The 23,052-nt window shown below is 52.4% G+C and overlaps 6 protein-coding genes across 6 annotated transcripts; 2 read left to right on the top strand and 4 right to left on the bottom strand.

Annotated features, from left to right (window-relative positions):
* Positions 1-607: 607 nt before the first annotated feature.
* N7458_008099 (M28 family metallopeptidase) lies at positions 608-3,096 on the bottom strand (the record flags this gene model as incomplete). Its single annotated transcript, XM_056911481.1, has 3 exons — positions 608-664; positions 753-2,128; positions 2,199-3,096. 3 exons carry the CDS (start codon positions 3,094-3,096, stop codon positions 608-610), a joined length of 2,331 nt encoding a protein of 776 aa, XP_056764307.1.
* A 1,204-nt stretch (positions 3,097-4,300) lies between these two features.
* On the bottom strand, positions 4,301-5,863 carry N7458_008100 (RTC4 family protein; the record flags this gene model as incomplete). The annotated part of the gene is made up of 2 exons (XM_056911482.1): positions 4,301-4,577; positions 4,644-5,863. 2 exons carry the CDS (start codon positions 5,861-5,863, stop codon positions 4,301-4,303), a joined length of 1,497 nt encoding a protein of 498 aa, XP_056764308.1.
* Positions 5,864-6,419: 556 nt separating this feature from the next.
* N7458_008101 (TMCO4 family protein) lies at positions 6,420-9,880 on the bottom strand (the record flags this gene model as incomplete). Its single annotated transcript, XM_056911483.1, has 2 exons — positions 6,420-7,706; positions 7,781-9,880. The coding sequence occupies 2 exons, from the start codon at positions 9,878-9,880 to the stop codon at positions 6,420-6,422; spliced, it is 3,387 nt and encodes a 1,128-aa protein (XP_056764309.1).
* Positions 9,881-11,355: 1,475 nt separating this feature from the next.
* N7458_008102 (uncharacterized protein) lies at positions 11,356-13,248 on the top strand (the record flags this gene model as incomplete). The annotated part of the gene is made up of 1 exon (XM_056911484.1): positions 11,356-13,248. The coding sequence occupies one exon, from the start codon at positions 11,356-11,358 to the stop codon at positions 13,246-13,248; it is 1,893 nt and encodes a 630-aa protein (XP_056764310.1).
* A 1,533-nt stretch (positions 13,249-14,781) lies between these two features.
* On the bottom strand, positions 14,782-17,229 carry N7458_008103 (uncharacterized protein; the record flags this gene model as incomplete). Its single annotated transcript, XM_056911485.1, has 5 exons — positions 14,782-15,276; positions 15,320-15,768; positions 15,837-16,114; positions 16,182-16,580; positions 16,643-17,229. The coding sequence occupies 5 exons, from the start codon at positions 17,227-17,229 to the stop codon at positions 14,782-14,784; spliced, it is 2,208 nt and encodes a 735-aa protein (XP_056764311.1).
* A 4,767-nt stretch (positions 17,230-21,996) lies between these two features.
* On the top strand, positions 21,997-22,537 carry N7458_008104 (uncharacterized protein; the record flags this gene model as incomplete). The annotated part of the gene is made up of 2 exons (XM_056911486.1): positions 21,997-22,345; positions 22,398-22,537. The coding sequence occupies 2 exons, from the start codon at positions 21,997-21,999 to the stop codon at positions 22,535-22,537; spliced, it is 489 nt and encodes a 162-aa protein (XP_056764312.1).
* Between the last annotated feature and the right edge of the window lie 515 nt (positions 22,538-23,052).

A 23,052-nucleotide genomic window follows, 5' to 3' on the forward strand; every position in this document is an offset into this window, starting at 1 on the left:
TTGCTTTTTGTAACGACAACTGCACAAAACACCCCAGAGAGCAACAAGAGAAGAAGAGAAAGGAAGGAACAGGGTCGGATGGCGTCCTGACAGATCGGCGACTGCGTTGAGGGTCCGAGCCGCTGCCTGATCGGTGCCGAGTCTTTGCTCGACTGAGTTAGACTCAGGTCTCTCTTTGACTGCAACTGCTATACGAGACCTACGAGTGGAGGGGGATGGCTGCAGCCATTCGGGCTGTCGGCAAAAAGGGTCTCCACTTGGGGGGCCTTTTGGCGCGTCAGCAGTCGTGGGGTTGCATCTTATTCACCGAACGACTGTAAACTGCTGTACATGCATGAGGACTGCATGTTTAAAGGGATCATTTCACATCGCATACAAGGCAGGGGATACAGGGCAGTCATATCTTGTTTACAGTGTCAAAACTATATACAAGATGGACGTAGAGACTGAAAAGTGCAGTCATCAACAGGGGCATACTACGCGAAAGTCACACGATATACTCGCAAGTACATACATACTCCTCATGTATACACCAAGAGACGCCCCGGGTAATCGGCATCCAATGACACTGAGCCCGAGGCCTCCCTCCGATTTAAATCCCGCCCAACTACGACAGGAGCTTGGTCGCCGCACCAATCCGTTCCTGGATAATACGACTCCATTTCTATAGGGCACGGAGAAAAAGAATATGCAGTCAGCCAAGCGGGTCTTCCCTCGTATGTCCCACATATCGTCAAGAATTTGTCACTTACCTTGGCATTCTCCACATCACCGTCGTCAAGGCTCTCCACCAGTCCGGGGTAGGTCGCTCCCGAGTAGCCTGTCCAGATACCAGGGGCGAACACAACATGCTTGAACCAGTTGCGCCCGTCCAGACCGGGCTGGTACAGGAACGACCGCTCGATGCGCTTATACTTATCGTTGGCGCCGCGGATCAGGAAATAGAGACGGACCTTCTTCCACCAGTGGTACCAGGGGACATCCTCGTCCAGCTTTTTGGTCAGTGATGCGGCATAGGCATCGAATGCGGTTGCCGCTGCCTGGAAGTTGGAGATCTCCCGGTCTAGAGGTTCAAAGTCAAAGTGGGCATGCTTAGGCAGCTTGTCGGCCGCCGGCTTAATTTTCTGCAGATAAGAGTCCAGCCCGGTAGCGTAGTCACCAGCGCTGAACGCGATCACGGGCGACTCCACCAGTCGTGCGGCCGCCAGTGCCCAGAGCTTGGTGGATGCGAGGTGGTAGGACCAGGTTGGATCGCCAAACTTCTCCATCCACGCGAAGCTGTCGTAGTTTGAGTGGTAGTGGTAGACGGGATCATTCTTCGAGTGGCCGAATCCAAAGTCCAAGCTGGCCACGCCTGCAAAGTCTTGGAAGGCAGTGAAGTCACTGCCACTGCCCATGGTCGAAATGTGTCCATCCCACACATCACGAACAGTCTGGCCAGGGACAGTCTGGTTCGGGTGTGGCACGAGACCAGCCACTTCGTAGATGACCTGGTTCAGCAACGGGGCAGCACGAGGGCCAAAGTTGGTGCCGGTAGCAGCCACATCGACATTCAAATAGGCTACATTGGCCTTTGACAGCCAGGGGAGATTCTCCTCGACCCATTCGGTCGAACCGAGCAACCCGTACTCTTCACCGTCCCAGCTGGCAAAGACGATAGTGCGCAGCGGCTTCCATCCTACCTTCAGAGCTTCACCGAAGCTGCGAATGACCTCGTTCATGGCGGCAGAACCACTGTTGGGATCACCCGCTCCGCCAGCAATCCATGCATCGCGGTGGTTACCCAGGATGATGACCTCGTCTGGAATGCTACCCTTCAGGACACCGATTACATTCCACAGAGGCGTAATCACATACTGCTGCTGGTTCTCAAGATTGATAACAACATCTTCTGGCGAAGGACCAATGTTGTATTTCACACCCTTGTGACCTAGTGCACCGCCCTGCCAGTACTCGTTGAAATCCGAGGCCTTGGGGCCGTGTCCATTGAGAGCCTTCAAGAATGGAATCACCTCCTTGTAAGAGATCGGGAGCGAGGGAATCGAGGGGATGGAGCCTTGGGGATCCTGACGCTCACAGCCGGGCTTCGATGGGTATCCTGGAGTGGTAGGATCACCAGGAGCGATGCCTTGTTTTTAATATTAGCTGGGAGGTGCTTGTATTTGTGGGTTGGCAGTGGTAACTAGGCCGATACATACTCAGGAACTGCGTGCTACCTCTCTGGATGGCACTGGGGTTACGGGCTGGTCCGTTGGGATACGCCTCGTAGCCATTCTCTTCGGTAATCTCGCCATCCTCCTGGGGATCGCTGTAGATGAGCACGCCAACCATGCCCAGCTCCTGCGCACGCTTCACCTTCAAGCCACGGAAGTTTCTGCCGTACTTGACGATAGCGATCTTGCCTTCCAGGGTGACATTGGCATTCACCAAGTCCTCAAAGTCCCAGTATGTGCCAAAGTTGGCATACACAAACTGTGCAGTGACATTGCCACTGGCCGAGTATCCGTGGAAAACGGGGACTCGGTCGGGCAAGCTTGAAGTGGGATCCTCCTCCAACACATCCTCCTCCAGGGTAGCCTCGAAAGTTACCTCAGTATCTTCACCAGACTTCTTGAGCAGGGCCAAGCGATGGTCCAGTGGGTAATTCAGGTAGATATCATAAGACGCAAGAGATACATCCTCCACGCCAAACTCCTTCCACTTGTCCATGGTCCATAGCGCCTGGCTCAAGTTCTTGCCTGCCAAGTGGGGCCCAGCGGTATAGTACTCGCTCCACTCACGGGCCTTGGCTGCGGACGGAGAGTTGAGGAGGATTTGTTGGAGTTGATCGAAGGGCAAGCCATTGCCTTGAGGCCACGCGTCATGTGGGAATGGGTTAGCACCTGGTAGATAGGACCAAATGGAACCGTGCTCGCGGGGTAGGATGGCGGACGGGATCAAAAAGAGGATGACGACAATCACCAGCAGCGCGCCAAGCAGAAAGGTACATGTCCGACGAAGGGCACTATGAGGGTACCGAGGCCGCCGCGGTGCGACATTGACCTCGAGCAGAGGTGTTGTCTCTGAGTATGGCATTTCTTCTTTCTCCCTCATCATTGACAGGATGTAGGAAGAGAAAACGAAAGAGGAATCAAGGGCAGCTCGTCGATCAGCTCTTCTCCGCACTTTATCGCGTTATCGGCTTACTAAACGCCTCGCGGGATGGGCCGCTTCCTTCAACTCCACCTTCCTCTTTAGAGTTTCATATTGAGAGATGGTCAACGTCACCGATAAACAACAGAAAATGGGGGAGAAATACTAATCGTTGAGGTCAGTGGAGTGGAAGAAAACAAATACCCATCTCGTCTGATAATTCGGATCGGGAATGGCTTTAAATGGCAGAACGAAAGGCGGCCATCCCCTGTATACTAAGAAAAGGTCCAGTCGATGTCCCTCTCATGTTTTTTTTACTACTTTCGCTGCCAATTCGAAGGTCGAAGAATACATATATCATAATTTTATTTATTTACATAGCATTACCGTCCTACTTATATCCATACTGGTTTCTGAAACTGCACCTTTCTGGTCCGAATACCAGAGTCATGAAATCCTCCCTGCCCGAATAGCTATTCCTGGACTTGCGCGTCTCCGACGTCCTCGATGAAACGGTCAGACTCCTAAGAACCGAACCCTGGGCAACCCAGTATTGTACCGCTATTTCAGAAACACGCTACTCCAATGCGATCTATGCGCGATACCATATGGATCCACAAGCCAAAGATGGCGTCCACAGCGATCTGCGCATTGACGGGGATGGGCAATTGATATCGCACGAAACGCCTGTATACGATATGATGATGGAGGATGCATGGCGTTATGCGCAAGACTATCCTGATCTGTACCATGATGCTCTGCGCTTCTACAGCGAAACAAGGTCGGATGATACTCGACGGGATATAATTGAGGGTCTTGTGGAGATCGGGTCGAGTCAGGGCTTGTATGTCCGGCTCTGCCGATTCCTTTGATGCCGATTCCTCAAAGGAATCATCAAGATTTAGATATAGATCACGCTGTTGCGTCTTCTGATTCAAAATATCCACCATGGCAAATGAAGACCGGAAAGAATGTATATCGTTGATTCTCGATATATAACAGTATACAGCGACATGGTATCACGAGTGCTATCATATACAATCGCTAAGACCAAATGGAGAAAACAGATATAAAAGCAAAATGCAACCCAGCCCGATACCACAACGTAGGTCAAAGCTCGCCCAGGATCTTGATAGTTGTATAAATGACTGTCCCAGATGCGACATCTTCAATATTCGTCTTCAAAGGGCTCTGCAAGATCCTCGGGAATCGGTACTTCATCATCCAGTGCGGGGTTTAGCTTCTCGCCGAGGGAAATACTCTCTCGGAGAATTTGACGAGCGGCATCATCATCAACTCCCATGTCCTCCTTTACAAGGCGGACTGCCAATTCGGGAACCAAGACAGACTGGGCGTAGCCGACCACGCCTGCCTGCTTAACAATGCGGTCGGACGTGGCCAAGCGGCGTAATTTCACGGCGAAACGGTCAGTGAGAACTTGCAGCCTGCTCAAACATTAATATTGTGCCGGGAATTGTCAATTGACACCGTCTTCATGGCAGTATACTTACATCTTCCCAGATCCTTTCGTGCCATAATAACCACAGGACATCGTCTCAAGACCATCACCGGTCAGAGTCAGGCGGAAGTTTTGCGCTTTGCCACTCTTCAGCGCCGAATCCAGAATGTTACGATAATAAGAGGAACAGTCCGGGACGAGAAGCTTTTCAAGTGCAGGGAAGTGCTTCTGGACCCGCTCCTCGAAGGAATCCCAATCAATGGTAGGATATCCTTGTGACTCCCATTCCTTTTCAGCCGTATGTTGTTGATGTGATGCACAGAATTGTTGCTGCTCTCGAACCCGTTGCTTTGGTTGAGCACGGAATGCCTTGAGTAGTTTGGGGTCGACTTCTTGCTTGCACATTGGGCATAACGCTTGGGTTGGTTCTTCGTTTTCGGAGGGCAGAGAGCTTGGTGGGGAACTGAGGGACGAAAGGGGCGAATCCTCGCCATCCAGGTCCATAGACAGCGGTTCCTGGAAGGATGAGGCTGCTAGAGTTGAATTTGAGATGGAACTGACGGGGTTGGTAGGAGTGATCTTGGATCCAGGCGATGATTCGGATATCCTCGGACAAGAAGTATGAATTTCCTTTGGGACAGCAAAGTCATGGTCCGGCTGTGAGTTGGACGTATACTTTTTGATCGCCTTCTTGCCCTGCGCTTTGGGAGTCTGTGATTTGACCCGGGGGGAGCTTTTATCGGGAGTAGTGGGCGAGCGAACATAGCTAGGCGTTCGAGAAAATGAGGCCGATGACCCGTACTTGTTGGTTTTGGCTCGTTTGGAGCTCTGAGAGGACCACATCGCAAACGGCTCATCATTGTCACCCAGCCCGCCTCTGTCTCCTCTCCGAAGCTTTTTCTCCTCGTACGTCTCTAGTGTCCTCTTCCTTGGTTTCTGAAAGTCGACATCCTCGTCAATGATTTCGTCCTCGCTAGAGCTGACCGGCTCGTCTTCAGTCGCAGGTTCGTTGTCATCCTTAGGTCTGGGTTCTGGTTCTCGCAATTCTGATTGTGGCTGTTTTTGGTCCTGCATTCCAGACTCGTCATAGTCAATATCGGCAGAGCTCAACTCGCTCAATTCTTCGTCATCGCTTGAAGCCGGCAGGTCGTCTATTGAAGCCTCCGTTTTGGATTTTGACTCGATCTTCGTGGCATCCTCTTTGTTGAACGTCGACAGCAAGTGCCTCGGGAGGTTGGCGTCTTTTCTCAGACCAGCTGCGCGCGCTCTCATCGTATAAACAGGGCACGTTGCTGCCAGAGCGTTGGAGGGAGAGGTTGGGAACGGATGAGAACCGCGGTTACGCGTGCTGATAAGAGGTCGGGGATCGGGTCGCGTCGATCACGCGAATTTGCCGGGTCCGGGGAAATGCACTCAAAAATCAAAACTTTGGAGGTATCGATGCCACCAGAAAGACGACTCGACCCTGAGGATTGCGAATTGGACGGAGGAAAGACAATGCGTGAGGGGAACGCGTGAGACGCTAACAAAGGGACAGGCCCCACAAGGCGGAGGAGGATAGATAACTAAGCACGAAGGACGAGTACAGCTGCTACAGGATGAAGAATAGTGAGACTTTGGATCAAAGCTGCTTATTTATTTTCGCTCATTCTCACTATACATGACAGCCTTTCAGCCATATACACAGTTAGTTTCCCGAACGCCGATGCAGACAGAGCAATGCTCCTTCTAGAATCCGAGTAAAAGCTATGGAAACCTTAAAGCAAAAGAGGAAGAGCCGATAAAAGAAATGGAAAGAAAATAACCGCGTATCCGAGTATCCCCGTCATTATTCAAATGTCATCTGGATCTCATCTTCTCCATGGCCATGGCCGTGATCAGGATCGGCCCAGGCATTGGGTTCCATGGCCATGGCTCCGACTGCAGTAGCGCCGATACCCATAGGCATGGTAGATAAGGACCGCAATTCGGGCCTTGTAGGTGTATCAAAGTGGTGTTGGGGTGTGTCGTTGAAGGATGTGTCAAATGTCATTTCAACGGGCTCCTCGATGCGTGGGGGAGCAGGGTCAGTCGCGGTGCGAGAGGGATGCGCTTCCGTGGGCAGCCGCGGCTCTGACGCTGTGCGAGGAAGAGACGGTGGCTCGGGCTCCTTTGGCGTTTGTTCTTTCTCAACTGGTGTCACGGGTTGTGTAACTGATGGACGGTTCAAATCTAGCTTCATAGGGGGAAGTGTAGATTCTAGCTGCTTGACCTCGATCGCTTCGGAGGCCAATTCAGCTCGAATGGCTTCGATGTCGAAGAGAATAGAGCCGGGTACACTGCTCGGCTCGGCAGGGCTGTTCGGCGAATTGTTGCGATCGACATCATATGTCTCCCATGTTTTCTTCTCTGCCATCTTGCCACGCTTAAATAGGCCAAAGCGCTTTTTCTCGGGCTTCAGTTCGGCATTCCGACGAGCCTCGTCAATCTCACGAATAAGCTCCCGCTGTCTTTCGGCATGGTTGTCTGGATCGGGGTCTTCGATCTCTGCGAATTCATCTTCAAGAACCTCCCATCCAACATGCCGAAGAATACGAGGCATGGCCGCACGGTAGTCCATGTGACCGTTGACCGTTTCAGTCAGATCCACGTTCTCCAGGCCTGGAATACCCTCGATAGGGCCAAGTCCAGACACGCGCATGATACCACCACTCGTGGCTCGGAAGAGGTATCCCAGAATCCAGTCATTCTTAGAGTAGCCGTTAACAAATCGGCCGGAGACCACGCTGCGGGCCTTGAGGTATTCGTCCTTGCTGGCCACGACTGGTGAACCAAAAAGATAAACATTCTGGACGAGCCCGTGAGCACCCTTGGCAGCTAGCTCCTTGAGGCATGAGAAGATGACACGAGCCCCCAGGGAGAAACCGAGCAACGTAACAGGGCGGTTGCCAAGATTGCGATCCTGCAGAGAGTCGGCCAGAACTAGACCTGCTGCAGTGGCACGAGCCAGCGACACATTCCAGGGATTGTCAATTAGGTAGGCAAGCTTGGTGAGAACGAGTGGGAGCTGCAGTGAGGCCATGAGAGCCATCAATATAGTACTGCCTAATACTTGTTGCAAGCCTTGTGTGAGTGCCTAGACAGAAAGAACAGTCAGTCATCATAATTCTCAGTCTTTGATAATGATATGTTGATATGCTCAGGATGTACCTCTGTCGCAAGGATATTGATCGTGTCACCCATGCTGCGCAACATCTCGGGCTCCCAAAGAACCGAGTATATATCCCCCATGATAGGATCCACAGTACTGTAAGGCAATCGGACGTCATCAACTTTGCCAGTCATCCAGCCAGAGACAGTCACGATCAGATTCAGCTTTTTATTGTTGTGAAGAGGTCGGTATTCGAATGTTTGGACGGCCCCTGTTCGTCGATGGGAAGCTTTCATACCAATGGCACTTCCGCCGATAGTAGCGCTCGAAGCAATAAGCGCCGTGCCACCAACTCCTCCCAAGAATGCACTTGTACCGGAAAGGCCAACGGTGGTTAAACCTGCAGCGAGACCGGCTCCAATAACGGGAGCTAAAAGCCCGGCGGAGAGACCGATGACAAGTCCACCACCGACGGTTGCAAGGCCCATGATCATATACTTCTGCTTCAGATTGGCCTTTCGGCGATTCTCCATGTGTTCTGACTCATCCCACGTCTCTTTCTCAGCTTCTTCTTGCATTTCGAGAGCGTCTGTTACACGTTTCTCGAATCGGGAGATTTGCAGCCAAGTCACATCCATAGTCGCTCCGACTCTTTCGAGTAAAGTCCGAGATCGACAATCATAGGTCGAGTCGGCAATCAACAAGAGGAACAAATCACATAGAACCGTCCATCGAAGGTCGATATCGATCTTTGCAGATGTAGGCAATTGAGACGGAATGTGGACTTCCGGAACATCTTCATCATCCGCATGGGCGTTATAAGGTGGTGGAGAGCTGAGATCAGAGGTCTCGGTCTCTGTAGATACCCGAGAACTGGATCCATTTCCAATGGTAGGGGATGAGAGGGCAGAGGTTGAGGTTTTGGGGTCGCTCTCAGCCATGGGGTTCTTGACACGCGCATTCTGCATGAGCGGGCGGACCAGATCTCCAGGCTGTACACCATGTTCAGCAAGCTGCTCGATCATAATTTGCTCAGCAGGGCTAATATCCATGTGCATATATAACCGCCCCATCATCGTTTGACCCCACTTCCTCTGCGCATCTTGCGCTTTGAGAATGACCTTGCGAGCTGCCTTGGTTATGGGTAGCTTCTCGAGCTCCAAATACATCTCGTGAATTGTTAGGCGGACCACGCCCACATACGCAATCTTTTGTGTCTCGTTAAGAAGGTCCTTCGTAGCCTGAAGCTGGCTAACGGTATCGCGGAGCTCCTCCCCGTCGAACCCTGCGGAGTTGCCAGCTACCTCGCGAAAAAGATAGCTCGTGTCCTCGTCCATGCTGGTGGCGGATTGAGCATCCTCGTCAAGCTGAACTCGAGTATATCCTTTCCCAGCACCACCTAATCCGTGGTACACGGCATCGTTGTCCTCTTCTTTGGCGCCACGAGCGATGAGCCTTCCATAGTCATCGTAGTAGTCCATTTCTCCCAGAGCAGGCATTGACTTCCACTCTTCTTCCTCTTCCTCACTTTCCTCGACCTCATTCTGAGGCTGGGTCAGTCGTTGGTGAGACCATTCTGAGACTTGTGTATCCTTTGGTTTTGAGAAGGACTTGCGATATGGAGGTGGAGGATCAGCGATTTCGTCGCGCGGCTCCTCATGGGATGCAGCAGTGCGGTCTTGAGACTCGATCTTCTTCTCATCCTGGGCCGGTTGTGTGTCCGACCCTTTCTCAGTCGCCTCGGCCTCCTTCACCTCGGTCTCCTGCTCTGATTTGCCCTTGGAAGCGTCCGCTTCCACTTCCGATGCCTCCTCCTTCACTTTTTGTTCTCCCGTCGGACTGCCAGCTTTATCTTCGGGCTCGGACTGGCGATCGGTTTCGGAGAGATCAGTGGGGGATCGTTGGGGCCTTGAGCGCGATCGAATGGGAAGACCAAAGTCGTCCCACTCCTCCGGTGCATCCTGTGATTCCTGTATTTTGACATCTGATGTTGATGTTGACTCTGTCCCCTTCTGCGCCTTTATATCCTCCTTCTCGCTGCCAGCATCTTCGGAGGAGGTCGCGCCCGTGACAGGAGGCTGCGGCGTAGTGGATAGGGAGGCGGTCGACGATGCAGGTTGGTCGGAGGTGCCGCCAACAGTGACACCTTCTGCGGGCATGATTTCACATGGAAAGAAAGCCCTGGCGAGCTCGAGTGGGGTTTCGAGATCCCGGACTCTCTGGGTATTCCTTGGTTCCTTCGCACGTTCCTAGCTCAACGACCAGGGGGGAATCGCCCATCCGGCCGAAATTCACTAGCAATCCCACAGCGCAAGGCGATATTATGTCAAATTCCCCCGGGTCCGATGATGGCGAATCCAGTTGGTGGTCATCGGACTGGGGATTCTCCGCAGATGACGAGGTGCGCGGGAAAAGGAGGTGGTGACTTGTGGTGACTTGGGAGGGGTGGGAGGATTGCGGCGGGGCGGAAGTAGAGAACCACGTCCCAATCAACAAGATTCCCGTTAGATAGATCGCGATAGCCTGCGATTGGAGGGTGGAAAAGAGCAATTTGGCTCATTAAACTAACTAAACCTCTAGTGATTTAGATTATAGAAAAGAAAAAAAAAATAGGAGGGACACGCCCGGAGATCACGACTGACGACCGAGAAAAGGTGCCGAAAGCGGAAGTATGACCAGTGGGACTGTTGAGTGGCTACAAATCCAACAGCTAAGATAGCTCCAGCATCCACTAATCCACGCATGAAAAGAGCCTCTTATTCTCCAATGTCCGGAACTGAATGTACTGTATACCAACCAAACAATAATATCTCTAGGATCGTATCCGCACTGCCTGTCAGATGGAGGCCACTTCGGTAGTTCTTGGTTTCGTGACTGCCTGTCGATCCTTGAATGTCGACTTCGCCATCGCCATCGTGTGCGACCCCAACCGCACGAGACAGAGAGCCTTATCATGACAGGATGATATGTTCAAGCATCGGCCCGAGCAGAGGCTCCCCGGTGATAACCCTCTGTGTCCAGTGCATGGTGCACACCCTTTGGGTACTGGGTGCTGGGCAAGACAGCCTTGATAAAGGCGCAGCCGTCGATACGAGGCGGTTGTTGTGCGGGACGTCATGCCGATCACGGTTCGAACGTGAGCGCCTCTGAATTATTCCCTGCTTTTCGAGGCAGTGCACATCGCGGGTGTACTTTTGGCCTGCCTTTCAGGCTTGGTCTAATCACCGGGGAATCTCAGTGTCTTCGCCTGCACTAGCGCGGGATAGGCTCCAGATCGGCTTCATTGCCCATTTTCAGGCCATTCAGGCCAAAGAGAGGCTGTCCCCAACGTCCCGGGCTCCAGCCATGGCGTCATGCGGGGGCTCGGACGCTGACGCTCGGGTTTGAGTCACTTGATATGCACAACACTTGCGGCTCTGAAGAAGGTGAGGAGGAGGGGGGCAGTTGATTACGCAGGGGTCCAATAGGCCAACGGCCACATTTAATGTTGGACCCGTGGCGAGGGATCTCGGGCCCTCTGCATCACGTCCGCTTGTTTCATCGTTTCTCTCCACGACGTGACTACGGTCTGCCTCTTTACTACGTGACTGGAAGCACTTTGTTGAATAGAGAGTGAGAGATTCACGTTACCATGATGGCACAAGGTATGGACCCCGTTTCTGCACTTCATACGCTCTTGAAGAAGACGGTACTGACGGGGGGAACTCTTTCATCGATAGCCGCCGAGACTTCCATCATCCGGGTCGCAGGCGCTGGCTTTCGACTGTCATTACTCCTCAACGCTGCCGCATGTCAACTTGCACAGTCCAGGATAGAGATCCACAGTATCGCAAAGGGCATCTCTCTCTTTGCCTTGACCCTGAAGCATCTTGGACAGGCCCTCGAGAGGACCGAACTGGGGCGAACCACCGAGGCCAGCGAGAAAGCATGGGAAATTGCCAGCCAGGGACAGATGGTCTTTGTCGAAATCGAGCACATGCTGGACAAACTGCAAGGCACGGATGCCCATGAGGACTTGAACAGGATCCCGGTGCAGGAAAGACTCAAGTGGTGCTTCAGGAAACAGCATGTCACGTACCTCTTGGCGCAACTGGAATCTCTCAAGTTGAGCCTGATTGTGATGACGCGAATCCTGCAACTGGGAGAGCTGCTCAAGCCAGGGAAAGAAAGCGCCAGCTCAACAACCCCGGGGCTTATGGCAGAAGATATCATTGCCCAAGAAAAGGCCGAAACTCAGAACATGATCATCGTCAGATATTGGTCTTTGAAACGTCTGGATCGTCTATGGGATCTCGTGGCGCAAGAAGCCGTGGATGCTGCAAATGACCCAACGAACCAGAAGATCATCTCCAATCATTCCTCGAACACGGCCTCGGCGATGAGACCATTGCTCACAGCAGCCAAAGGCTCGGATCTCTCGAAACTTCCGCTAGTGACCTTCGGAGACAGCGACCTCGGTTTGGCAAATCTGGAGCGATCACCAAAGGACATGGTTCATCTCTCAGAGGGTGCTATGAATCGCTTACTGCTGGTTTGGGTGCCAGCACTGGATTCTTCGCTGCTGTCGACTGTTAGAAAACCATCACCAGATACCGCGAAACCCAGTCAGCCGCGCGCATATGTTTCGTCTGGTAGTGAAGACGAGAATTCGGACGATCTTGACTGGGATGGCCACAGCTCTCACGGTTATTATCTAGAAGGCACGACGGACGACTGGCGCAAGCCTCATTCACAAGAGGCCCGAAAACACGCAGCCGAGCTACGCCAGCGATATTCCGGCTACCAGGCACATCTTGAAAGCGATCCCGAGGCCGATGAATCTCATCAACGTCGACGAGCCCGTTCCAAGAATCCGCAAATAACCGATTCCAGTGACGAATGCGAGCAACGAGCTACGTCTCGCCAACCACCCAAGAAGGTAACTATCAACGACAATCGCAGTTCTTCGTCCAGATATCCACCAAGTCCAGTTTCAGACCGAGGACCACCAACCTATCCTACCGGCATCTTCCAGCCTCCGCCGCCGCCAACTCAATCTATCCCTCGCTCGCAAGGACCTCCACAGAGCAAGCCCGTGCCAATCCATATTCCAGGGCCTCCTCAACAGCCCTATCGATACCACCCAGCGCAAGACTTTACCAACAGTGCGCCGCGGTCTATTCCAAACAGTCAGCCCAATATACCCGCAGGCTCAATGCCCATCCCATCACCACGAGCCACGCCACCAGGACAATTCGATGCACCCTGGTCTCGACAGCAGAACTACAATAACAGCAACCTCCTGCAACCCCGACGCCATCCCTCAGCGTACCCGCTTTCTTCTTCATCGCCCGAGTCCAGCTTCAGCCTCCGGCCCTCGCCGCCTCGCTCCGCGCAACGGTCTCCGACCCGTTCGCACCGTCGATCCTCACGTGAAGAAGCTAAGGAACGACACAAAGCTTTGACACGCAGTGCCACACGCGGATTGGCGGGAATCGGGGCAATTGCAGGGTTCATGGATGCGCTGGAGGCGTTTACGTTACTGTGATTATTATTATCCCCTTTGCACGTCTTGCTTCTTTTGGATATCCTTCTTCATTTTCTTTTGGGGGGATTTAAACCCCTCCGGGCCAAAGTTATCCTCCGGGAACACAGTCGTTCAGGCGTTGTATACTCATTCTGCTTCCTTTTTTTTCCTGGTCTGGTCCGTCCTGGTCCTGTATTGGTATGAGCAGGCGCCGATTTTGGGTTTCTTTTTTTATTTCCTTGGATCTTTTAGTCATGATAGTATAAGCGCACTTAGTTTATTCCCTTATTGACGATCAAACGAGAAGCACGAATGAAATGAACAATGTGTCATTTTGGCCTTTACCTATTTGGACCTTTACCCCGAGAAACATCGATATTTCTCCGGTTCCACACGGACCAGCCCTGGGAGTATGTAAAAGGTACGGAGTATAAACTGAACCTTGCTTTTCCTTCAGGCGCTGGCAAGGTTTCTCGTAATTACATATTACCTTTTCAAGTCCAACCTGTACCACAAAAAGAACCCGGTCTCCTTGAGGTAGCTCAATCCGACGTCGATGCATGTAATTGCATGGCCCTACCAACCTAAACCACTACGAAAACGAGACACAAATACGGAGCAGATACGCATTTATCCCCCGTTTCCTCAACAAACCCTCCCCCACTACACTGTATCTACAGTCATAACTCCGTGTACTCCGTACTCCGTCCACCAAGAAAAACAAAAAGAACCAACGAACCAAGACCGATATAAATCACACCATCGCCAAGAACCACTCCATTTCCCAATTTTCCCCCCACCGCCCACCCATTCATCCTTTCCATTTGAATGTATTCCCCGTTTCCAACCGGGCCATTTTAGCCGCATCAGGGCCTCGCCCGTCGGACGCGACGATCAACCCGATCACTGGGCGCTGCTGTCAGGCGGAACTTCCGTTTCGACCGATCCTCCGGTCCACTCACCTTGCACGGCCTTCATGCCTACTCCGGCGTTCCGTTGCGTTGCGAGAGGATTATCGGGTTCTAGGTTTTTTTCTGGACTGTGAATTGCGAGGATTTGTAGGTTTGGTTCAGCCTTTTTTATTTTTCGCTTTGGGGGGGTTTGTTGAGTGTATTTTAATGCTGGTCCTGCGCCGTGCGTCGTGGTTTTTGTTTTTGTTTCTCTTTTCTTTTTGGTTTGAAGGTTTTTCGGTTCGTTTGTCGTGGGACTATACTTGACTGCTTTTTTGAAGACTATATGTGAGTGAATGTTTAACTTGGGATCCTCTTGGATTTGGAAGTATGTTCATATTGTGATATGGATTATATTCTTCATGTTTCTGTGTTTCGATTCTTTGCCTTTCTTTTCTTTTCTTTCTGTTCTTTCCCATTGTGTCTGTTTATGCACTTTGCTGATATGGGATGTATATGCTGAACAGAGCCAGTGCCGCATATCTTGTGAACATATTCTCATTCGCTCCTGTCCAATGCCAATAAAGGAGACCATTCAAGTCGCCGAAACTCATGTTTCTTAATATACCCTCCGAATAACATCAACCTCACTCACTCACGCCAATCAAAACTCCGGCAGCGGAGGCATACCGAAGATGCTCCCATCCGGAAGCCAGCCATCCAACTCCATGCCCGTACCGGGCATTTGACCTCCACCCTGCGGAGGCATTCGCTGCGGATTAAATCCAAATTGATGGGCAACCGTCGTCCCGGGTGCATGCGTGGGCTGGTATCCTGCAGGCATGGACTGGAAGAATTGGCCGTGTCCGCCATGGCTATGACCATGAGCATGGCTCTCGTCCATGGGCCACATGCCTGCACCGCTCATGGCCACATATCCATCCCGCATATTCTCCATGCCTGGCGGCATATGCGGTAACCCCGTTGACACCCCGAACGAGTCTACAGCCGATGGATTGACCGGGTGGTCCATATGTCCAGGCTGGTCCTGTGAGCCTGATAGGTGGCCCGTCGAAGTGATGGGTTTTGTGTCCGTCGATGAATTCTCAGACACCATCCCAGAACCAACATCACCCGCACCACCCCCGGTATACCGCTTCTCCAATCGGTCATGCCAGTCCCGCCCCCTTGATGGCTATCACATGATACCACCGACTCGGAATCTTGTATTTGCCGCCGCCGCTTGCCTCGCCCAGCTTACTTGCCATTGCATCGAGGTAGTAGCCCACGTTCACAGTTTCCGGCGTGACCACCTCGCCGAGGGCGCCCGTTCGCACGGAGAAATGTATCTTGAGCAGGGAGGTCACGGCCATGCCGAACCGAGTGTACGTTAGGTTCGGCATTCTACGCATCGTGTCCACGCTGCAGGTCAAGACTGCGTCGAGCAGTTCGTGCGCTGCGTTCATCCATTTCACGTTGATGTCAATGCGGATGGCGCTCATCTGCGGGCCTAGGGGCCGATTACCGTCTTCGTCTAGGGTTGGGAGCGTGAAGTACCGCTTTTTGATAGCGTCTGGATCGCGGTAGCCTTCTCCTACGCCGAGTTCGTACATGGCTAAGACGGCGGATCGATATTCGAGGATCATGGGGACTGTTGATGGGACGGTTGTCAGCATATCATGGTGGGGTCTCGTTCGGCAAGAGGAAATGAATACTCACCCGTGAGCATATCGTTTGGAGTGCTTTTCCTCCACGCCTCCATGCGCTTGTCAAACCATCGCAGTACAGCCTGAACCCGCGACTCGGTCAAGGGTGAAGAGGCACTCGTGTCATCCAAGCCAAATGAAGACATCGCCTCGTCCGTGATCCGTTGCAGCTCAAACCAGACCGCCAGGTGCTGATCTGTCCGATGCGGTGATCGCTCTAGTTGCTGCAGGCATTCATTCATCCAGTCATTGAACTGGAGGAGATTAGGTCGACGGGTTTTCATGGCCACACTACATGGTATATACCGTTAGTCAAATCCCCCTCCCAGAATGCAGGAGTGAACCTCTAGAAACTTACGCTGACCCTAGATGATAACACCCCAGAACAGCCCTTGCCTGCTCAGCCAAAAGTTCATCGTGCGGCTCATGCCTATTCTTCCGGTCGGACCTTTTCTTCGAGACCCGCCGTTTCGTGGCTAGGCCGATCTCCAGCGCCATTGTCGAGGCAATATGGGTATACTGATAAAACTGCAACTTCAAGGGCGAGCCGGGCGGGTAATAGAAGATGATCATGACCAACAAGGCCTGCACCAACTCGAGCGACTTTTCTCCCTCGATAAAGAACCGTTCCGCATACAGTCGAACCATTTCACGATTCAACACACCCGCTAGTCCCGCATCGATCGAGATTGCCGCCGCAGATATTACGGAGAGAAACAAGATCGGCTTCATTTGCCGCAGCTGTACAGCCGTGGTGCTAGCAGGCAGAACGACCAACGGGAAGAATGAAGCCAGTTCATGAATGAAAAGGCCACCAACTGCTCTGCATCTTCAAGTGAAATGATACCCCGATCCACCACATCTTCCAGAGGAGGTCGATTCGCATCGGGCGAAAAGTTCATATGCAACCCAGACATGGACGGCGGTGCCGAAAGAGGACCACTCCCACCCATCCCAGGATGAGCGGTATTGATAAACTCGGGCGAATAGTCCATAAACCGACTGGAGCCCGTTGCACTGGCCGGGGCCTCTGGGATAGGGCCCAGATGGTCGTGCAAGTCCAGTTCCCCGGACTCATCGAGAGACCCCTCGCTGCCTTCGGGAGACTCCGGTTCACTTTCTTCGCGAATACGGTCCTTCAGCAGAGAACGCATCATCCGCATTTCCCTCTCCAGCTGAGCCACTCGCGAGTCGGTGCGTTTCCGCGGCCGACGCCGTTGAGGAGCCACGAAGACGCAGGCCTTTTTGCCCTTTGCACATCGCTGGCACTGGTTCGGCGTGGATGAGTTGGGCAGGCAGCGTACCTTGAGGCTGCGGCAGGACTCGCAGGAGCGGTTCAACTGCTGTGTCGGAAGCGACTGGGATGAGCTTGATTCACCTTGGGGCGTGATAGAGGTCTCTGACATGTTCACACGGTTTTTCGGTGGGACGATGCCAGGAGGTGACGATGGAGTTGGGGGGGGGGGGGGGGGAGAGAGAGCAAAGGACGCTAGCAAATTCGATGGAGATGGAAAGATATCTCGCGATGATTGATCCGATCCATGCGAAGTATGCCGAGATTGAGGGAGGAGAATATGCCAACAAAGAACTCGGATCCGAAGGGGCCAATCATGCAAGAGTTTGAAAAAAGCAGGAAAGGGCAACTCCGAGGAGAGGAGCAAATCAAAAAAAGAAGATGGAAAAGAAAAGATGGAACCAGGTACTATTCCAACTGGGTATTTCGACTCATCGTATCGAATGCAACTGCAGGTGGGACGGCGAGCATGGATATGAACATGGAAGAACAACAAGCCCCGGCCGAGCAAGGAACAAAAAGACGATCGACGGGCAAATCTTCACGAGCAATCATAGATTTTTGTCTTGTCACAACCTCCTGCAGATCTCGAAGGAGAATTCAAGAACCCACGGCTTCGTCCGACTAGTGTTTTAGCGAAGACACGAAAAAGCCTCAAGGGAAGTCTAATAATAATGGCCCCAGAGAAGGGCAGCGCGAGGTTTTGGGTGGGGAAGGACGATTGGAAGAGGAAAAAAAAGAGGGGCCAGCCTTGGCTTGAGGGTCTCAAGTGGCATGTGAGGAAAAAGAGGAGCCTCGCCAACGAGAAGAGGTGTGCTTCAGGGCGCGGAAGCTTAAAATCTGCGAAGAAATATGAATCACCGTTCTCTTTTGGCCCCCGGGTCGATGTGACCGAAAGGGTGCGTTGTTAGGTAAGTGGGTGGTTGGTGGTGCGATGGGGACCAGACCTTGGGAACTTTGGACTTGGGAGCCTAGGCAGACCACAGGGTCCAGCTTCAAAGGGACATTCAGGTTGGCAATTCCCACGGCTTGTCTGGGTAAGGATGGAGAATGTTCGATTCAGACTCCATCGGCGAGTGATCGCAGGAGGGATCTTCAAAGAATGATTGACCGTTGCGGTCGGTTCGCAGTGATTTTTCTTGTTGCGCCGTCCCACCACGATCCACCTTAACTGTCACCCTTTCTATGGGGTAGTGGAAAACATGTGGATGCCAGGAGCATCGCCCCCAATGGCACCTCTCATCCAGGACGAGCTACCCTCTCAGGGTCCAGTCAGCATCATCAGAATCAGCAGGAACGAACTCACAGGAACCGAGACCCAATGGCGATGCCGGATTGCCGAGGAATCAATTCCGCAGTCATGGTCCTTCGTTTCGGATTGTCGTTGGCAGTGGCACAGTTCACAAGGAACCGAGAGATGGGCGTCAGGGTCCGCACGAATGCGCCAGAATAATCAAGAATAACCAAATCACGGGTCGGTGGCTGAAATAGGGAGGAACAGGCACCAACCGACCCGAAAGAAATCTCACGAGATAGTCGCAGAACGAACCCTAAAGTGCAACCTGACCAATCACGGATCCTCTGGCAGGTCGCTTCCCCACTTTTTCCACGTTTCCACTCTTCCGCTTGTTCCAGTGGCCCCCCTCGATTGGTTCGCCAGTCAACTTACGAAACGATCCCCCTCAGCCCGCTTAACGGGTGCGACCGATTGCCCAAATCGGGTGCCCCTGCGACACACACTCTACCAACGGGAGTAGTCATGGCGGAGGAGAGTTCTTGTGATACGACTGGAGTGGAGTGTCCACTTGTCTAAGCCTCTTAAGGAACGAAAAATCCATATATTGAAAACTGGGCGCTAGGCTACCTCCTGAAGGTCCGTCAGGAAATGTAGAATGTTATTAGTTTACTTGGAACCAGTGGCATCACTTACTATCTTAGTCAGCCTCTCGCTGTGAACTGCTCGAGTTCGCTTGCGGATCTCGCTTCCCCGTTGTGTTCGGGAACCCGAGATCCTAAGATGCCCACTTGAACATCGCCCTGCCAAAATACTCTGGATAGCTTGATTAAATTTCATTCAGTATCGCAGTAAACCCCTAGCATGATAGCTCATCCAACAATAGTATTTCCCTCATTCAAATGATATAGTAGCAATGCATAGCCACAACAACACTACAGTATCAGATTGCCCGACCCAAAACAAGTAGAATAGACGACACCCCTCCACCTCGACTGCACCTTCCAAAATCATCCCCCCTCCACGAATTGACTTTGTCCCTGCTTTATTTTTTCTCGAATTTCCCCAATGACAGGAAAGTCCACGCAGGCACACCGTCACACCGTCACGGCCCGCCAAGCTGATCCAGACCTTCGACGCCACACCCGCCGCGGTCTCGGCGCTGCCCAGTCGTTGGTAGACGCATGTGATCGGCTGCGCAGCACTTGGGGCAACGCCCTAAGATGCGGATCATGCGATGGTGTGTCTTGGATTCTCGGTATGCCGTGGACGCCCGTCGGGTTGGGACTATTATTATCGTGATCTTCAGATGTGGGTGGAGTTTGCTGGGCCGGGTGGATGGTACTATTGAGCCACTAAGTGGGAGTTGCATAATAGATACATAGTTTGTGGCATCATGGTGCGATTTAAAGTTGCCAAGCGAACAGGGCTGTGGCCTAGGTGTTAGGTTGGCCGTTGGACTAGAGCCTTTTGACGGTATACATATTTGCATACCCTGCCAATCCGTGGACTGTGGATGGCTCGCAGGATCTTCATGGGAGGCCGGGGGACAGTGGAATGGCGCCGGCCCGGTGCTCATGAGTATGTTCTCTCAAAATAAGGTGGTGTACGTAATATCTCCATTTCCATGTCCAAATTCCATGCATTCCAGTCTCACGGCGCATGATCTGCGTTCTGCCTGTTATGTCCATAGCCGAGGAGCGAGACCGCAACGTGAATATATCGACACCGCTGCCTGTACGCTGTTCTTCAAACTCCAGGTCACCAGAAATCTGTAGGTATGACTTGGCAGCTTGAAAAATGCAGACGTCCAAAGAAAAGTTCAAGTTTGGCATTGGATATTTCCTTGCTCTTATATCATGGTTCTCCCTGCTTTCCAGCATTTTACAACTGTTCTATCGAGATTCTCCCTTTCTGAAATGGCAAAAAACTCACCACTATGGTTTGACTCGCTTTCGTGCCCACATGCGCTGTTTCAGTTCTGTCAGAAATCTATAATGAGGAATATTGATGTATCAGTATTCAAATGAAGACCTAACTGTGAAGGAAAAAGGGCAAATAGCGATCACGAGAGACACAGCCTTGGAAGAGGCGGCGTGACTATGCCAGTGATGCCTGCAGAACCAGGTGTCAACCTTGGAACATATCCATTATCGATGTACGGAGTCATAGGTAAGCAAGCTCCTCCACTGGTGCAAACTCGAACGGTTCGAGATCTCCGTCACCGAGTCGATGCGGGGAATCTCCGTACATTGTAATATGCAGACCCGCTCGGAGAGGTCTCGGCATTTAGGCGGGGGGCCCTGGGACCAATGTGAAGACCTAAACATATACAAGCCTCAGCCTACCCGGCAACTACAGTAATAACATTATCATCCAACTTCCAAGACCTCATCCTTTTCCATCCCAAAGGCCTCCAACCGCCCATCGAGCCGATGCCATCGATGCTACGAGCTACAGCACAGTCCATCCACAATGCCAAAGTCACACTTCCTAGGCACCGTCTTGCGCGACTGATCTGCCGCTGGACCTTCAACCTTCAAGCCACCCGGATCCTGGTCCTTGTCCGACACGACAAGGACACGAATTCCATTCTTTCAAGATCACCCCCCGTAGTCCGGCGTGCTGTTGCGATCATCTGCTAAATTGAATAATCTGCAGCTGACAGCCTCATTTGCGACGCCGAAGTGCACGGATAACCAGCGGTGCGCCCATTAACCAGAGTACCGACCGCGAGTTCCTTTATGTCTAGTCTGTCTTTCCGTGGCCCTGGCATGCAACAAAAAGCTTACGGACGCTGGCGCCGCAATAGCCGGCGCTATTCGAGGCTTGATTGTGCCACGAGGCGGTGGCGGTGAATGGGGCTTCGGCTTTAGCGTTGCTGTACGGAGTATTCTGTCCCGTATGCTTGTTTAAAGAGTGATTATTCCTCTGTACTCTGTCTCCAGCGTTGGCTGGGACTAGCGGAGGCGGCGGAGCGAACGGACCTCCCTGGGGGGTTAGAGGGACGCGTATGCATTTGGCTACGGACCGAATCGCGTCATTTTGTCTCGGGGCTATTTGATTAGACCCGCGGCGAGTACGGCGTAGTGTCAATATGGCGGGTAAGGTGGCTATCGAGGCCGCGTGGGCAATTTGGTGGGAGAGTGTGAATATTCGGGTATGGAGAGCATGATACTATCGAAGGGAGGAGGAGTTCTTATGAGGCTCTGGGGTATTTCTATGTGCCAAGAGCTCGTATGCTCTACCTGATCAGTCTGGGGAGTACGTAGCCGTAGCACCGGGTATTTGTTAGCCGCAGGAGTGTGTTTCAGCTTCGTGTGGGGCGGAGCGGGCTATTGGCGGGTCGTATGGAGGAGGAGGGTGTACGAGGCGGAGGGAATGAGGATCGACTGGAGCTTTGATTCCCATGTTCGAAGACTGACTGGTGGGATATTACTACAGTGGTCGTACTCTCTGCTTCCTTTGGATTAGGTTAATACGACTATCTTCTAACTTATTATGTATCCTCCTAAGAAAGATAGTTCGCTTCTGCCAGTACGGTCATACAGACCAGAGGTTTCGATGCGCCTTGCACTTCGTAGACACAGCCCTTCCCGTATACTAGAGATGGGAGGATGATCTCATTCAATTGGTCAATCAGCAATGAACAAGACCTTAGGTGTAGATCTGGAGGGAGAGTTTGAATTGTCTCAGAAACATCCATGGGATGAACACCACGCGACAACAACAGAGAAGGTTCCCCGTATAGAGGAGGGTACAGTACTCCGTACTCCGTACGTACTGGCCTTGTCTGATGTTCAGCCTCGAATTCTCCACAATTCCCCGGCAAAGGACGCGAATCAGACAAAGCTGACGAGTGTTGACGCGGTGGCGAGCGCAGACTTTTTCTGGTGGGCTCAACCAGTCAGACTCGTCAACCAGTTGTCGAATCTCTCCCCGGAAACCAGCTCGCGTGCTGAACGAATACGACATTTCGCCAAGGGCTGTCGCTGTAATTTCGTACTGTCGTACCACTCGCAAGATCACTTTCCCTCCCTTGACAGACTACCAAGACTTTGGGAAGCGTCCTGAACCTGATTTTCTTGCGTTCCACCGCCTCAGGGGCCGGAAGGAGAGAGCCGAGAACCTTGACAGCCAACGGGAGATGGGTCAAGTGGAAATTAGCCTGCCAGCCAAGACTTGATGGCACCAAGCCACGAAGAGATTCGTAGATCGGAAGTGTCGGGGGGTGGAAACGATCTCTCCATCGCTTGAACGGGCAACTGGCCGCATGAGAAACCGATTAAAACGGGTTTGACTCCCGCTCCCTTCTTCCCTCCCATTTTCCCGCCTATCCATTTCTCTGCTTTTCCCTTCCGATTTCTTCTTCCCCCCCCCCTCCCCCACTACTACTACTAGGTCTCGGTTCTTTCTAGTCTTATAGTGATTAGATCCCAGGCCTGACCGTTCTTTTTCTCTTCCTATTATCTCCCCTTTTTCCTGGGTAATTGTTAGCGGTGTGGTATCCATACCCTTTTTACTCGCCTTCTTATCTCCGAACCGCCCGCCCCCTTTCGTGCCCACAGCCAGAATCGACTCCAAAAAAGAAACTCTCTTCTCTTCTCCCTCCTTTCATCGCGCCCTACACGACGGGCTGCGTGTATATACTTTTCCGAGCCGAACAGATCACTGTCGATATCTGTATAGCCGGCATCACGA

This window comes from Penicillium daleae, assembly GCF_028827525.1.
Source record: "Penicillium daleae strain IBT 16125 chromosome Unknown utg000007l_segment0_segment0, whole genome shotgun sequence".
NCBI classification, from domain to species: Eukaryota; Fungi; Ascomycota; class Eurotiomycetes; order Eurotiales; family Aspergillaceae; genus Penicillium; species Penicillium daleae.